Source organism: Filicampus tigris, chromosome 9, assembly GCF_054856515.1.
Source record: "Filicampus tigris isolate MCC_2025a chromosome 9, RoL_Ftig_1.0, whole genome shotgun sequence".
Taxonomy (NCBI): domain Eukaryota; kingdom Metazoa; phylum Chordata; class Actinopteri; order Syngnathiformes; family Syngnathidae; genus Filicampus; species Filicampus tigris.
The window spans coordinates 15,811,625-15,828,290 of NC_141225.1; the positions used below are offsets into that span (position 1 = coordinate 15,811,625).

Consider the following 16,666-nt stretch of genomic DNA (forward strand, 5'->3'; position numbering starts at 1 on the left):
CCTCCTCAATCTTTTTGGAAGCATCGTCGAGGTTTTTTTTCTTCCATTCTGGCATTAGATCATCCAGGTAGCTGAGCTCCCGATTGGAGAAACACAGGTCCAGCAGTTTGCGGATGAACACCAGAGCCAACACCTGCAGAAATAGAGCAGGAAAAAGCATGTAGTTTAAGTAGAACGCAACTAAATAAAGGAGTATTTCACCATTCACTCCATTCGTCATGACTGGTCAGCTCACCATCATGGGGAAGACGATAGCGGCAGGTGAGGTCTTGATGACCCAGAGAAGCACGAGGCAGGTCAGCTGAGTGAGCGTAAACAGATGAACCTTCCTCAAGGGCACATGACGCAGGTAGATGAAGTCCGGCTGGTGCTTGGCCGGCATCCCGAACAACTTCAGACGGTCAAAGAACTGTGGCCAAGCGATGAAGATTTACATGCATGAGTGCAAGTTCACACGTATGCCAAAGGCTGAGCAAGACGGAGTACCTGTTAACACTTTATCTAATTGAGCCATCCAATCACCAGCCACAATAAATGACAAAATAAAAATCCATCCAATAGTGCAGCTGTATATTGACACTGTCAGAGAGATGTAAATTGGAAAAAAAAAGTTTCCAATTAGATCTAGTTTGCACTTTATATTGTCATTGTCTCCAAAAATACAGCAAAAAACAGTTAAGCAACCCTCTATTTAGCATCATACGGTGGTGCCTTCAGATACGAGTTTAATTTGTTCCAGGACCACATTTGTAACCTCAAAACACTCATATCTCAAATCACCTTTCCCTATTGAAATTAATGGAATTTACATTGTTCCATTTCATATCCCTCCCACCCCAAAAAAACTTTTTTATTTGTGTTTTTTAATTAAGTACAAATAACTCTCTATAATATTATACATTATAAAAACATAGATTAATAACCAATTAATAGATACCACTAAATAGAATGAAAATAATTAAACAGTGTGTGCATCATGATTTAATGTTACTCCTTCTGGTGTGCCCATCTTGGCCACTAGGAGGCAGTATAATATAGTCAAATAAATGGAGGAGAATAGTACTTCTTCATCTATTACTATAAGTGAAATTCTGTAATATTTTTCATAGTGGATAAAGAATATATGAGTTATTTCTATATTATCTACATGAGCTGCTCCACCATTTTTGTTCAAACGTCAAAAAATGCTAACCATTAGCATGTGAATAGCATTTTGTATAGTCTACACGCAGTTGTTTTAAATGCACGTGTAATTCTCTTTGTTTTATGTTTAGTTTGACGACTGGGAGTGGCATTAACCAGCTTATCTGGCAGTTGTCCATGTGTCTATATGTGCCTTGCTATTCACTGACGACCGTCTATGGACCGCCTAGTCTTTGTAAAGGCCGAATTTTTTTTTATAGAATTCTTGTGTGTGATCCATACACTATGCAGGTGCACTTAATGAGGTGTCCGCTGTGTGTATATGTCACATAATATGGTACCTGGATGCCCTTCAAGGATGAGGCTCCCATGTAGAGGAAGACACCATACAACACCGGCATTGGAATGAACTAAGTAAGAAAAGATCATTATAAAATCTTTGCAAAGTAATGCGCTGGCTCAAATTTATGTGTTCAACCAGAGGGTGGCAGCACTTACCTGAAGGGCTCCAGTCATGAACACAGAGCATCCCATGAGCAAGAAGATGACCAGGCCAGTGAGCCTCTGCTCTCTGATGCCCAGAAAACGAGGCTGCTCTCCAGGAGCTGAGCTTTCGGACTCCAGCTTCAAACTGTTGACGTGAGTGATGGACAAGACAGTTGCGGCTACGAACCACGGCAAACCCATGATGGAGCACACGGCCAGCATCATCCCCACCATCAGGAGGTCCAGGTGGTACCCGCAACCTTTCTGGGAAACAAATAGGGGAACATTTAAAGTCAAACGTCACTTGGTCTCTGGCTCTGTTTTAAAGTGACAGAATTTAAGATCAGGACAGCATCAAGCATTACGTCACAAGGAACATCATCATGTCATGCAGGGCCTCAGGATGCCTTACATGGGATCGGTTTAGTGACCATCAACAAACTGACTGTGTGGTGCTGGGGGCACATACTGTCACTCAATAAATGTTTGATAATTTAATAAAAACAGTTTTCTGTCAACAAATAACTCACTAATCCATCTCTTGGAGCAAAACATGCAAAAGGGCCCTTTATTCGCATACAGTACAAACTCTACGTACATCCCGTCCGTCGACAAAGACCACTTCCAAGTTGTGTTGCATTCTGCTGCTTGAGAGTTCAAGCGTAATTGCGTTCACCCCGTTTTACTGTCGACTAGGTCAAGGTCAAGGTCAACTTTAATTTCCCCGAGGGGCAATTTGCTTTGCAGCCAGCAGTCAACTCAAGGACACATCAACAACAATCCACTCACACACAACCATATACAAAGAATACAATGTTATGCCATATTATTTAAAAGAGCAATGGAAACCGGTATGAATGAGTTCTTAAACCCGTTTGTCCTGCACTTGACGCAAAGGATCCCCGATTAACAAAAACGTCTTATTAATTGCGATCCTTACAGTGCAACCAAAAAGGTTGCTCATCCGCACTTTTGACTGCCGCGGAAAATGTTTTGCCAGTTTAAACATCGCACCGAGCTTCCACGGCAATCACGGCTTGTCGTGTTTGGCCATTACGCACCCCCCAAGCATTGATACACAACATACTGTTTTGTCCACGGCAGCCTGAAACAGGGCCGCTTAACGTATTTTTACACTTTTATGACAGTTAATGATGCAATAATTCTTAAATTTAATAACGCTGTCATGACGGTGACAGTTTATTTCCGTTTCCATTATTTCCTATGGAAAAATGAGAAAAAAAACTGTTCTGAACAAATGTGGACATAAGGTTCCACTGCACATCAAACATGATCAAATACCATTTGAATGAGTTTAAGTACCAGCAGTTTGTGCTCTTTCCGGTTGATGATGACAGCAGTTATCTGTTGGTCCATGAAGATGAGGATGGTGCAGAGAAGAGCAGGGATAGAGGCTGCCAGGAGCGTCCACCAGGGGTTACGTCCGATTGGGCTGATCAGCCACCCTCTGTCATCTCTGGTGGGCTAATGGAGGAACACATTCACAAGATGCAAATAGAATCCCATCTAATCTTACAGAAATGTGAGCATTTTTCCAATATACCTGGAATTTGCTGGGCACCTTTAACTTCTGGGAGGGTACTCCTATGATGTAGTCGAGCGATACCATGACGACAATGGTGAGGAAGACGGCAAAGTCACTGATCATGGATCGCACCTGATTGCAAATGGAAAGACCAGTCAAAGAAATGCTACGACTAATGTGTGCCCGCGTCTACGTTTGATAGATATCATTTAGTGACAATTTCCAATTTCGGTAGTATGGCCTAGAGGGGCGAGTGCCTCTCAAGGAAAACAACAAGCTCCTAGTTTCATCTCTTCAGAGATTAAATGTAAATTACATTTACATTAATGTAAATTAAACAAAAAACATATATCTCAGAGAGGTCCAATTTTTTTAATGGCAAGCCACACGTAGTTATGTTTTCCATATAAATGTTATTTTTACATGAACACAATTGCCCTGTGTACAACTTTGACAAAAAATATACGAAAACACATCTTTGTATTTATAAATTAGCATTCAAAGGTTTGGGGGTCACCTAGAAATGACCCTATTTTGGAAAGAAAAACAAATGTTTGGTTTGTTTGTTGTTTTTCACCCTATTACAATGTCTGTATTTCTGATTAATTTATCTTCATTGGGGAAAAAACAGAGCTTTTCTTAAAAAAAAAAAAAAAAAAAAAAAGACAAATTACATCAAAATTGTGAATAGCATCTGTAGTATTAACAATACATTTTGAAATCTTGGGGCACATAAATATTTAAGGATAAAACAATTGCTCACTTTTGTTTGAAAGTGCCGCGACCCTGTATAGGATAAGCGGTTTGGAAGATGACATGTTTGAAAGTGATACGGTGAAAAACATCTGTTAAAAATGAATGAAAAGTGCAATTTGGGTACAGGTATTCTGTTCAAATGAAAATTAAAAAAAACATATAGCAAGAAACAGGAGGTAGACACACTTTATTTGCTTTACTGCGACAAATAAAATGAAGTGGCGGCCTTGAGTTTGACACCTGTGCTTTGTCTGCACCTTTTATGGAACCTTTTGACATCCAGCGTGTGTATGTGTGCAGCCCCATCGTCTTTTTGCTGATTACCTTGGTGGGGAAGTAGCGACTCGTTTTGAACTGTTTGAGGAACGCTGACATGAAGAAAGTGGAGAAGAACAAGATGACGGACCAGAAGAGGACATCTGGGGTGTAGGGCCCATGATGGCCACACGACGTCCCTTCGAAATGCCCCTGCAGACTTACACATTCCTGTAGAACGAGGACAAGTTTGTCTCAGGTGATTTGGTTTGTCTCGGGTGATTTGAGCAAAGACTCCTGCAAGGAACTGAGTCGCTCCTGAGAGGCAGGGAACTACATTAAACAGCAGCTGCGGTAAGTGAATGAGTGACCGAAGGAGTGCCGTTAAGGTGGAAAAGTCCATTGAGCATTCACAAGACAACCTACGGTTGTGCTCAGTGAAGAAAAGCTAATCGATGAAACGTCCTTATCAGTGTTAACCTCCAGAGAGGTTAGTCGTTTGAGAGAAAAAGAAGGGGTCGGTTGCTTGTTAACAAATGCACACATGCAAGAGCAAGTGCATTTTGTGATTGTGTGCGTGTGTGTGTATACCATGAAATGATTAGGTTACCTTGACAGTAAGATTGGCCCAAGGAACAGAAGAAGCGGTGATGTTTCTTTCGCTCCACAGTTGTAAAGTTTTATTGCTCGGACTATCAGGCTCTGTGCACCGGCAGCTAAAATCAGGGAGAGCACAATAACGATAAGAATCATGCACAGTGGAACCTCTAAGGTTGAACATCATTTGTTCCAGGATGCTGGCCGACCTCTCATCTTTTTTGCAAATGCACCTCACACACCTCTTTTTTTTTTTTTTTTTTTACTGTTTTTAACTGTCAAACAAACAAGTGTAAAAAGAAGTTAACCACTGTTGGTTCTAAAATGTCAAAACAATAAAGCACCCAATCCTAACTTTGATAACAAACCATGCTGCATATGAATGCTAACTTCACCTAGCTTCCTGTCTACATTCTTCTACTTATTTTTGGTAAGAGTTGCATAAAAGCCACAAACACCTCAGATGAGAGATGTTACACTTGACAGCTGTTCTAACTTTTCAAAGAAGGTACACGCCCTTCTGTGTGGTTTTACGTACTTAATTAACAGTCATCTGTTTTTTCTTATGGGCTAATACAGGGTTTCTCCAACCTTTTGGATCCAGGAACCCCGTATTTCAACTAAAAAATGAAAGACTGGTATAAAAGGAAGGAATGTTACCAAATGAAATTAAATTCATATTATTATATTAATATTTATCAACCCACCGTTTCCGCTAACAATATGGCAACAAACAAGAAGCAGCTAGTTTAAAATGCACAGTCACTGTTGCTAACTTTATGTCTTGATCGCTAACCCTAATCCTATGATCACATTGAATGTGATCATATCCAAGCTTGTAACTGACCCAAAGCTGAGATAGGGAGGAGTAATTAATTCAGTCTCATTCCTCATCAGCTCATACGATACGATACATCTGGCAGTTTTGTTAGCAATTCTGAAAATTCTGCCAAGACAAAAAGCTCCACAAACTGTGTTCCTCACTATGCCAGTGTCAGCTTGTCCAGATCACTGTGAACGTTGATGGGGTAGATTTCCCCCAGGTGGCACAGCTTCTCCAAGGCCTCATAGATGAAGATGATGCAGATGAGGGCGGCGAAGGCCTCCTCTGTGAAGCGAGTGATGTAGCACACCAGAGAGCTGGCGTCCGTGGCAACCAGCAACAGGCACAACAGTGCCGTCCACAGGCCAATGCAGGCCCTTAGCGACAGGTACGAGAGGTTGTAGTCCCTAAAGAGTCAAATGAACGGCACATATCAGGCAGAGCATACACAGAAGTGACTAAACGCTACACTAATTTGATACATACTTGCAGAATTTGAAGAGGATTTTCTCAAACACCAACACAGGTCCTGTGCTACCCAGAATCGTGAGAGGCTGGCCAGCAAACAGTGAGTAGGCTACTCCAGTCATGGATGCACCAAGTAAGGACTCGATGGCACTCTGGAATACGAAACGCATCTTGTAACCAATTACGAATAGTATTTATCAGGAGTCCTCAATCCTGTCCCTCGAGGGCCGGTGTCCTGCCTGTTTTCCATCTCTCCCTGCTACGGATATTCAACAAAGGTCTGCAGAAGCTGGATAACGATCCTGATCATTTGAATCAGGTGTGTGTTGCAGCAGGGACAGATGGAAAACAGGTAGGACACCGGCCCTCGGGGAACAGGACTGAAGACCCCTGGTATATATGAATGTTGTGTATATACTGTATGTGGTTCTTTTCCCTTACAATGCGTCCCTCTGTTGCCTCTCCGAGCAGCCCTCCAAAGGTGATGACAGGAGACATACAGGCACAGTAGAGGAAGAGGAAGGAGGCCACGCACTGCAGGCTCAGGCCATCTTTATAGTCACTCAGATAGAAGGGAGCCTTCCGTTTGATGTCCATTATCAGACCGCCAAACAACCTGGTCAGAGCACAAAGGGAACAAAGTACACAGAGAGAACATTATGCCTGCACCTGCGTCATCATTTGATTTTTCATTCCAGGCCTCTAAAAGAGGAGGTCAAGACATACATTTTTTTTCAAGAATATGTTCTATGCAAGCCCACTAGGTGAAACAGGGCATTCAGATAAATATTACGTTTGTGGAATAAGTGTTAATCCACTCGTTTTGAGCCATCTCTGGGGGCGGCCATTTTGTCTTCTGTCGACAGAAAATGGCATCACAACTGCTGACAACGACCAATCACGGCTCAGATTCAGAAAACAGGTCAGCCGTGATTGGTCGTTGTGAACAGTTGTGATGTCATTTTCAGTCGACAGATGACAAAATGGCCCCCTCCAGAGATGGCTAAAAACGAGTGCATTTTGCTGTTTAACTTATATTCCACAAATGCAAAATTAATCAGAATGCCGTGTTTCAACTAGTGGGCCTGCTGGGAACATATTTGTGAAAAAAATATGCTTGGGTTGACTTCCGCTTTAAGACATGCAAGTGTTTGCTATTTAGAAGAGACTACATGGAGACAACGAATGGGACATGTGGTCACTACAAAGGCAGGAAGGGGAAATTTGACTCTTTGAGGAAGAAGATTCGACAAGAGTGTGGATTGTCTCTGTGGGAATCATTTAGTTTTAGTTCATCCCAAAGGCCCTAGCTAAGCATGCCTTTTGGGATCTTGCTTTGTACACTGGGACACGACCATGCTGGAACAGAACAACACTTTCAGACCACTGTTTACACGCAGTTAGAAGCATAGAAATGGTTTAAAAGGAAATGGATTAAAAGGTGTGTCTGACAATATTATCTAAAGGTTGATGATTTGAAAATGATGTTGGCTGTGATTTGCATCGACTATTCAGGAAAATCAACTAATATCTTTTGCGGAACAGTTTCAAACGCAGCGCACTGTATCTTGTAGACATGGATTCACCTTCCAGTTCTCTGCAGCTCCGGTCCATGGTGTTCTGCATGTTGGTCTTCCTCTACTTGGTAAGCTGTGCCGTTCGGGACACCAGGCATTTTCCTCTTCTCCTTCAATTACACGAAATCAAGGTAAACTATCTTCAGTATATTGCTATTGTAGTGCACCAATCAAAGCATAAAAACAAAAAACCTTGTGTACCTGAGATGGGACACTTTTGGGTGGCTCAATACGGATAGAAGGGTCCCACTCCCCTGGTGGCAAGACAGTCACCTGGTCCAGGAACTCATCAATCCCAGCCAGGAGGTCACTTCTATCCTTTGCCTTGTAAGCTACACCATGGAAGATCTGGACCAGAAGACACATGACGCATATCGGTTGAGTCGGAATTTTTGATCACCGCGTTTTGACTTCTTCGTGCCAAAGGTGTTGTTTTGAAGGCGAACCTTACCTCATCCGTCATTATGGTTGCCATAGAGCGTCCAATCTCATGATATTGCTGCGCTTTTCCATCTGGGCCCAGGAGAATGAAGAGGAACCTAAAAGGATCGGTTGACAGTATATCACGTCCACACTATTGAATGTACACCATTGAAGTGTTGTTCATGCGAGTGTCACATGGTGTTGCTCTCTACCTGGTGGGTATGGGGACCTCAGTGAGGCCAGTGAGCAGCACAGCGGGGGAGAGGCGAACAAAGGCCACAACAGGCCTCTCCAGGAAGTCCAGCTCTCCGACCAGCACATTGGAGGCCTCTGCTCCCTCTGGTATCTTCTTCATGAAGTGGAGGTCCACCTGATGAATAGCAGTTGTGTGGAAATTGTTTTAAGAGACATTTCATCGCGGTATAATGCATATGAGTTTTTCCCATGTGAAAGCATCTTTCTAAAAAAATATTTATTTTCAGCACCACATGATTAGTTTGATTGTTGACAGACGACTAAACATATGAGCTGCAATATTAAAATACGGCCCTCATAGTATCGATTCACACATAGATTATATGCATACAAGTAGTGGGACACAAAAAAGAACATTTGGACGTCGTACGATTGGAGGACGTGACCATTAACAAAATATGCCGTGAATGCTATTTTACCTTGCTGAGGTCCACTTGATGCCCTTCCTGTCCTGCGCCGTTCTTAGGTGGCTCTGTAAGGGGTGCAGGCTGGGGAGATGTGGTTGACGCAGCTGTGTGCGAGAAACAAGGGGAGTGGAAAAGGACACAGATTTTATTCTCTGTAGCATCTTTTTAATGTGATCCTATCTTAGATTGGGTAGTTCAATGCTTTTGCCATTTTGTCCCCAAAAGCTTTCTGTGTCATTGTGGCTTCTTTCTGAAGCTCCATTACCTTTGTATTTTCAGTTTACGTTATCTCGCCATCAGTTATTTGACATCTGGAATCCAACCCAATCTGGTTATAATGTTTCATATTTGGGACTTGAAATAACACCAGATAAACAAAATGAAAGTGTACTGTATGTATGTACAGGTATGTTGCTAAACATCCATAGACCCACAATTTTAACTCAAAATGAAAGGTTGTAAATGACCGGAATGTATGCCATTAACAGTCTCCAAATAATTATGATATGGCTTATGTACAGTGTAGTGCAACAAATTTAGTAGACATAAAAAGGCTTTAAATTCAAATTCAGTGAGCTCCTGGCATTTTGTTAATTTTGCACTAACCATTACATAAACATTAAAAACATACAAATAAATATCCTAAGCCCAAAACCTGAATCCTAAAATAATAAAGAAAGAAACACAGAACATGGAAAATAATTTTGGTAACCCATTTTGTTCATTTTGAGCAGCTTTGACATAAACCTTACTGTGGGCGGTACTTTAATAAATTTGTGAGGCAATGTACTATATGTCCTAGACATGGACACAATTTAGCAAAACTAATAATAAGAATACCTCAAGTGAAAATTTTGAATGATGTTTAATCTATGAAAAAAAACCCATATTTATTAACAAAAATACATTTAAAAGTACATTTTTAGCCCCTGTTGATATCTACAGTTACAAACACATCCAATTTGTATTCAATAAAACTTGTTGTTAGCAGTGCCGTGCTCACAAAAAAACGTTCTTTGGTGGCAAACACTTGTGATGGACGACTACAATTCTACGGTAGGATTAACCTGCCAGATGTGGCTCGGACTGTTTGCGAGTCCCCTCTGCGATGGAGCGCACAATGGGCATGAGGTTCTTCTTCTTCTCATTCTGGTGGTGATGCCGCTTCAGCAAGGCCTCTCGCACTTTAACCCTCACGCTGTCGTCCAGCTCATGAGACGCCTCCTGATGATCCAGGACCATGTCTGTGACACGCAGAGAAAGCAAATGTGTGAATGCAAAGCTTGCGTTAAATCGATACACATTTCAAGTATTATAACAACGTGCTTATTATTGTAGTTGCCTTGGTGTTGACGTACAACAATAATAAGCACTTCAGGATGTTTGTTACAGATCTTGTAAGACTGTGCAGGTGTACCCCATGAAGTGGGCGGCGGGTGTCCTTGCTGGGACCAAGTTAATGAATCCTATAAATCTTCCTACGAGGATTCATTTCTTGAATTTATGTTGCCAGTGTTACATTTCTCAAGACATTGTAAAATAATTGAATTGTCCAACCAATCATCAGCACATCTTGATGTTATTGCCTCGTCTCCCACTTTGTCCTTTCTGAGATGCTGAGTCATGAAGAGAACTTTTCTACCCTGTTTTACTGTGGGACAGTCTGCATGTACGCACACACCCCAAACACACACACACACACATTCCACATTAAGTCTGAGCACATCTCAAGGCCAGTCCTGACGTGTTGAGCTCATTGCCAGAGTGATCAGCCCTGCTAATTGGACCGCCAACATGGAGACAGCTGAACCACGGCTAAAAATACACCATAAGTCACACTTAGGTTTATTCTGCATGAGTATCCTAAATAATAAATGAACTCGGCAGTGATGGGACATTGTGATTTTAGGAATGTCGTAGAAGTGATCTGGTGAAACGCGAAATACTTGCAGAGCTTGATTTTGAAATTGTATTGCAGCTTCATAATTATTCGTTTCCTAGCTTGTTAAATCATTGTTGAGAAATCATGAACATGAACAGCGTCTTCACATAAATGATGAAATATGATGCACTAATGATAATAGCATATAATTAAAGCTAATTTAATCTTATTTGTTGTGTGTATCAAACTGGTAGCCCTTTGAATTCATCCGTACCCAAGAAGTAAATCTCAGTTTCAAAACGGTTGGTCAACCCTGCTCGGATCAATACATCTGCTTCTGCAGGTGCTTGTGGCAGGAGTCACATGGAGACGTGTGTGTGGATGTGTGTGTGCGTTTCTGGATAGCTTGGATAGTGGTCATTTAGTGACAAGAACTTAGTTAATGATATATTTGTACTAGCAGGTTTGTCTGAGTAGATTTTTTATTCCCATGATTTTACAATTCAATCTGTGACACCAAAGACATATTACAAGTGGAAATTTGTTATATACGGTTGGTTAATATAAACACACTGAGCAGTATTAGCACACAATACTTTAGCATTCTACTTGTCGGCTATAATTATTGTTGCATTCTTTTTTATTTATTTTTTTTAACGTTTTTATGTTTGTGTTGCTAACAAGTTCTGTCTGTCTCCACTTCAAGGTTCACATATTTATTTGACTAACTACTGTATCCGTATTTGTCATTTGTCTTTATTTGTAAGAATCTTTTCATGTAAGGGTACTTATCATTGCGCTGTCAATCAAAACTGAGCATTATCGTAAAATATCCAGGTTTTGGTCAGTTAGAGCAAGTGGACGTATGAAGTAGCTGTCAGGTATAGAGAAAGCAATCCATTTTGGAGGATTTAAAATTGAGTCATCATATTATCTGCAATACACCTGCAATCTCCTCAATACTGTCAGCATGCATGTCGAGCAACACGCTGCCGTTGATGATGCAACTCCTCAACTCAAAGAGACTGTGGAGAGAGAGCGTGGCCACGTACGGCTTGCTCCACCTCTCGCCGCCATCCTCCACATCTTCCTCAAACTTGAGCCACCTGAGGACAGATGAAAAAGACAATCAGCGACGGTGGCGCAGCTAAAAGTTGATTTTGATCTGATTCTTTAAATAAAATAAATCACATTCTAATTTGCATTCTACATTGATAGAATCTAAATGTAATTACAGTAAATTAAAATGAAAACATTAATGTTGAGAATATTGGTTTTTGACACCAGTTCATGCAATTATCTCCTTGAGGTTATGAATTGATAAAAACGCCAATGGCAAAACACACAACTAGGACGCCAATATCTGAAATATGTAGTTTGCATCTCAGTATGAGAGAGCACTTGAACTCTTCCTGGTCAACAAATGCTCCAGTAGGCTCTAAATGTGAACTTGCGTCCCTGCCGAGCCGCCAGAAGCTTTTACTAGCAGGCTTCGTTGCCGAATGGCGCCCAGAGGAAAATACTGACCTGGCTGTTTCCTTCCACTCAGCATCTTTGCCATCTTTCACACAGATCTCATCCAGCTCAGTGAACAACTCGTGTGCCACATGCTCAGCATCTTCCTCGGTTCCCAGGATGAACTGCACCCGCTGGGACGGCGTGTCTGATAAAGTGACAACATGTGAGTGACGATTTTCCCCTCTTAACTCGACGTGCCCTGACATGAAATGAGACGACTTGTCAAAAATGTTTATGATCGTGTCCTACAGAGTGTAACTCTCACTACTAGTCTAGTAGTGCACACGAGCAAGCATCCAGACTCGTTCCTGCTAATTAGCAGGCTTGTCAATCTTGGCTTTGGGGCATCCGCGTGTGTTTGAACATGCGTTTGAGCGTGTGTGTTCAACAGTATCGATAGCCGTTATTGAACCGCCATTATGATGTAATTGTTAAAATATTACCAAGTACCAATTTCCATACAGAGGGGTCACAAGAGCTGTCAACATGGAGGAAATGTGTTTCTGTGCGTACCGTGACAGAGTGTCTTCTCGTTTCCATCGCTTTGTGGCACTGTAATGCTTCCCGTCCTCCTGTCTTTCTTCCGATGCCGAGAGCCGTGAGCCTTGTGGTGTCGATGGCTCTGCCGGGGCATCCGAACACCCACGAAGAGAGTCCTGTGGCCTGAAAAGGAGGGGAAAGGTTATTCAATATTATTATTATTTTTTCAAATATTAAACATTAAATCAGCAGCTATTGAAGTCCTCTAAAGGCCTCTGTAATGTGTCAGCATTTGCGTTTGAGTTGTGGTAGACACTAATATACGCCGTGGCACCCGTCAGTTTCACTCGCGTTCCAGATGCACCTTCGGAAACTGTAGCTGCGTTTTAATGGCCAAATGAAGAAATGGATATTTTGTAATTGATATATTTCATTTCAGGAAACATTCGCGTGAAGGTTTGTGTCCCAACAATAATAGGGCACAAAGAAAAGTTGTTGGACTTCTCTTTCTACCCACCTTCAAGTTCTTCCTTCTCATAGTGGATGTTCAGCACTGAGCTGGTGCCACCCTGGTCTATCACCACTTCCTCATCCGGCCGCTGAATGACAGACACACACACACATACACACAACAACAATGACCACTTTAAGTCTAATGAATGTTTCTCAACGCTGGCATTCAGGGCAGTGAGCATGTGTGCTTGTTTCACATGCCAAATTGTGTCGCATCGAACATACTGTACGTCTTTTTGAGAGATACCTGAGGTCATAATGTCCAAACTGAACCTTATTCCGTTTGGTCAAAGCATCTCTTCTGCTGGCTAATCAATATGTATCTGAGAATGCAACGTGTAGAAACGAAGACAAACAACATTTGGAAGTGAAAACAGACAGCTGAGTAGTTGCATGACCGTCTTTCAATTCCACATTAGCGCTTGATCTGACCGCACACATGCAAATACAACTCTGTAATCTAAGTGCAGCATGTTCTCACAAGAACTTAGAAATGTATCCAACAAAAAGAAGCTATTTATAGCTAGGCTGTTGGACTGTTGGTTCAACAGACAGTGTAAACAACTGCAACTATCCACTTAAAAAAAAAAAAAAAAAAAAAAAGTATTGCTGCAACACACTCCACAGAACGGATATATATTACAACATATATTCATCGTTGTAAGGGTTATGTTAAGAAGGGCTTAATGCATTATTTAATTTGTGAGACAAGGCAAGGCAAGGCTGTTTTATTTTTAGAGCACATTTCATACACAAGGCAACTCAATGTGCTTCACACAAGCAAAGACACAACACCTACAAGCATTTACAAACACAACAGTTTATAACATTCAAAAGAAAAGCAGAGAAAAACAAAGGTAGCTTACAACATTCAAACACATTAACAGAAAACTTTAAAAACATTTAAAAGTAAAGTAAAGAAATAAAAGTGGAATATATAAAAGACAAAAATTATTTAAAATTGTTTAGAGAACCTTAATCAAAGGTATGAGGAAAAAAAGCAATGTTTTAACCTGTATTTAAAAGCATTTACGCTCGGGCTGACTTCACTTCTGTCGGCAGCTTATTCCATTTGTGTGCAGCATAACAGCTAAATGCAGCTTCAACGTGTTTACTTTGAACTCTGGGCTCTACTAATTGACCCAAGTCTGCAGATCTCAGAGCGCTACAGGGTTTACATTCAATCAGCATTTCATTAATATATTCAGGACCCAAAACATTCAGTGATTCATAGACCAGTAAGAACATTTTATAATCTATTTCCATTATCGTGGGGGAAAAGCGAATCCAATTCTTGTGAGACCACACTTGCGTGTTACATTTGCGTGTTCTATTTTAAGTGTGTGCGCAAAATGCAGACTGCATGCTAAACTAGCCGGTAGAAAAAAAAACTCATTATCAATATAATGACACAAAAATGCGTATAATCAGAGGGTCTCAGACCCATGACCCTCTCGTGCATAAGCCAAGAGACTTTTAGACTAAGCTAGCAAAACGCAACAATGCAGGTCTTTTTCACACAGTTTGTCAAAGTCATTCTTCATTCCGCTATTAAATGAGTAGCTAATGCAATGCTCACTGGGTGTAATGTTCGCAATGTATCCTCCTCAAATGTCATTAGTAAGGCCTGTGGGTCTGAATTAGTGAGGAAATGGGAATATTTGAAGCTGTCATGTCAACATGTAAGATGCCGGTTTAAACCTCAGTGGAAAACATGCTTACTCATTCATTTCCGGAAAAACACAATTACATGTCACAATAATGAAAGCTAATGGTAATTTAATGGAAAAGCTAAGTGGATGTGTGATTTTTTTTCCCGCTTTGGCCTCTTTTCTCCAGCATATCGTTCAGTCTGTGACTAAGCATGACTTTAGCCCAAGAGAATTGTCTGTGCAAACAAGGCTTTAATTGGAGAAACCATGATGAGGCCAACCACTGATTCTTTTAATATTACAGTACGTGTAAGTGGGAGGTGAAGTGGGAGGACTGAATAAAAAGACAGGCTATGAAATATGTTCTGCAACCAAAATAGAAATGTGTAGTTTACCCAGAAATGTCACGAAAAGCATTGCTGCTCAGCTGAGGATGATCAATTGCAACATTTGTAATGCTAAATGCTCTCTTTTTAGGATGCTGCTACATTGGCCTAGCTTATTCATTTTGCATCGTGGGCTAATTCCAGGCTACATTTCTTTAGACATATATAAAACAGTCAAGATGGGATTGAAACATTCATACTTTTTTAAGCATGTTTTCTTTCCCATTTAGGAATTTCTCTGACATTTCAGTGAGTTTTCTGTTTCTGTTTTCAGGGGATCCAACAAAGTGAGGGAAAAAGTATCAGCTGAAGTCAGCTCAAATAGGGTCGAGCTCACCTGACCCGTGACCCTTACTGAAGACAAAGGTGAGACGTTAAGAGCATCCCGAGGAATAAAACTCAAAATTTGGTCATTTCCAAAGATTCAGGCTTGTCATTGACGGCAAATGATTGCGATCCAAGTACAGTGTTGTAAGTATACTAATTAGAAGCCTACAGTTTCACTTACAATTATTCTACATGTCCAAATATATGTGATTCCTGAAAATGGAAGTACAGAGCATAAAATGATACGTTACAATTCCGAGTGATTACAAATGAATTACTTTTTTTTTTTTTTTTACTTTTTAAGGAACCTATTATTAAAACTTCAAAGTCTACACTTCAGTCATATCTTGATTGCTTTATTTCAAATCTATTTTGGTGTTATGAAGAGGCAAACTAATGAAAGTATTTCAACTCAAGCTGTATTTTCTTGATTTTATATCTAATAATCTTCATGTCTGAATGTTCTATCCAGATTCAGAATTCCCTCTGGAGCCGACAGAAGAAAATATCAATAAACACCACCGTCAAAGGCGTTCACTCATTGATTATGTAAGTGAGAAATCATAGTAAAGCCTTGGCAGAGGTCTGTGATCTTGTTAACAGTATTCTAATGTGAATAGTTCTGTCTAAAATAGAAAAGAAAAAAAACCTCTTTCTCCACACACACACGCCCCCGCACACACACGAAACGCACACACACACACACACACACACACACTGTTATCAGTCATTGCAGCTGTGGCTGGTGAAGTGAAAGCCTCTATGCAGCGTGTGGGTTTGCAGCTCAAGCTGGAGGCACCATTAACATATCAACACCAAACAAGAGAGCATGATGAGAGGGAGACTATGAAAGATCTTTGTCCCAGAAATAGCAATGCGCCATCAGATCATCAATTGCGGATTTATTTGGTTCAAACACACACACACACACACCCATGAAAGGCCCCGTGACCACGTTGCCATTTCGATCTTTTGTCATGCCGCGTGCTTCTCGTTGCCTAATTGCATATTCATGCGAGCGGTTTTGTTTTTCTTTCCTATATTTGCAGGTTAATGGTTCCCTATCATTCAGCACTCACCTCCCTTGTGTCACATTTAAGTGCTTCGCGTAGTTAAGGGGCCTCACAAGACACTCAAGGCTTTTCCCTCTGCAGGTGAGCGCACGTACCTTT

At 41.0% G+C, this 16,666-nt stretch overlaps 1 protein-coding gene across 2 annotated transcripts in view; it reads right to left on the bottom strand.

The window, feature by feature from the left end:
* Positions 1-16,666, bottom strand: part of slc4a8 (solute carrier family 4 member 8) — a 33,514-nt gene that overhangs the window by 2,405 nt on the left and 14,443 nt on the right. For both annotated transcript variants that reach the window (XM_086039780.1, XM_086039779.1), the window contains exons 6-26: positions 13,134-13,215; positions 12,650-12,799; positions 12,146-12,281; positions 11,564-11,724; positions 9,804-9,980; positions 8,749-8,840; positions 8,287-8,444; positions 8,103-8,190; positions 7,853-7,999; positions 7,661-7,761; positions 6,516-6,690; positions 6,093-6,226; positions 5,768-6,013; positions 4,797-4,902; positions 4,256-4,417; positions 3,194-3,307; positions 2,953-3,114; positions 1,642-1,893; positions 1,485-1,553; positions 236-409; positions 2-133 (exon numbers count right to left, since the gene is read on the bottom strand). In XM_086039780.1, coding sequence (XP_085895906.1) covers positions 2-133; positions 236-409; positions 1,485-1,553; positions 1,642-1,893; positions 2,953-3,114; positions 3,194-3,307; positions 4,256-4,417; positions 4,797-4,902; positions 5,768-6,013; positions 6,093-6,226; positions 6,516-6,690; positions 7,661-7,761; positions 7,853-7,999; positions 8,103-8,190; positions 8,287-8,444; positions 8,749-8,840; positions 9,804-9,980; positions 11,564-11,724; positions 12,146-12,281; positions 12,650-12,799; positions 13,134-13,215 — 3,018 coding nt within the window. The remainder of the gene's footprint in view (position 1; positions 134-235; positions 410-1,484; positions 1,554-1,641; positions 1,894-2,952; positions 3,115-3,193; positions 3,308-4,255; positions 4,418-4,796; positions 4,903-5,767; positions 6,014-6,092; positions 6,227-6,515; positions 6,691-7,660; positions 7,762-7,852; positions 8,000-8,102; positions 8,191-8,286; positions 8,445-8,748; positions 8,841-9,803; positions 9,981-11,563; positions 11,725-12,145; positions 12,282-12,649; positions 12,800-13,133; positions 13,216-16,666) is intronic.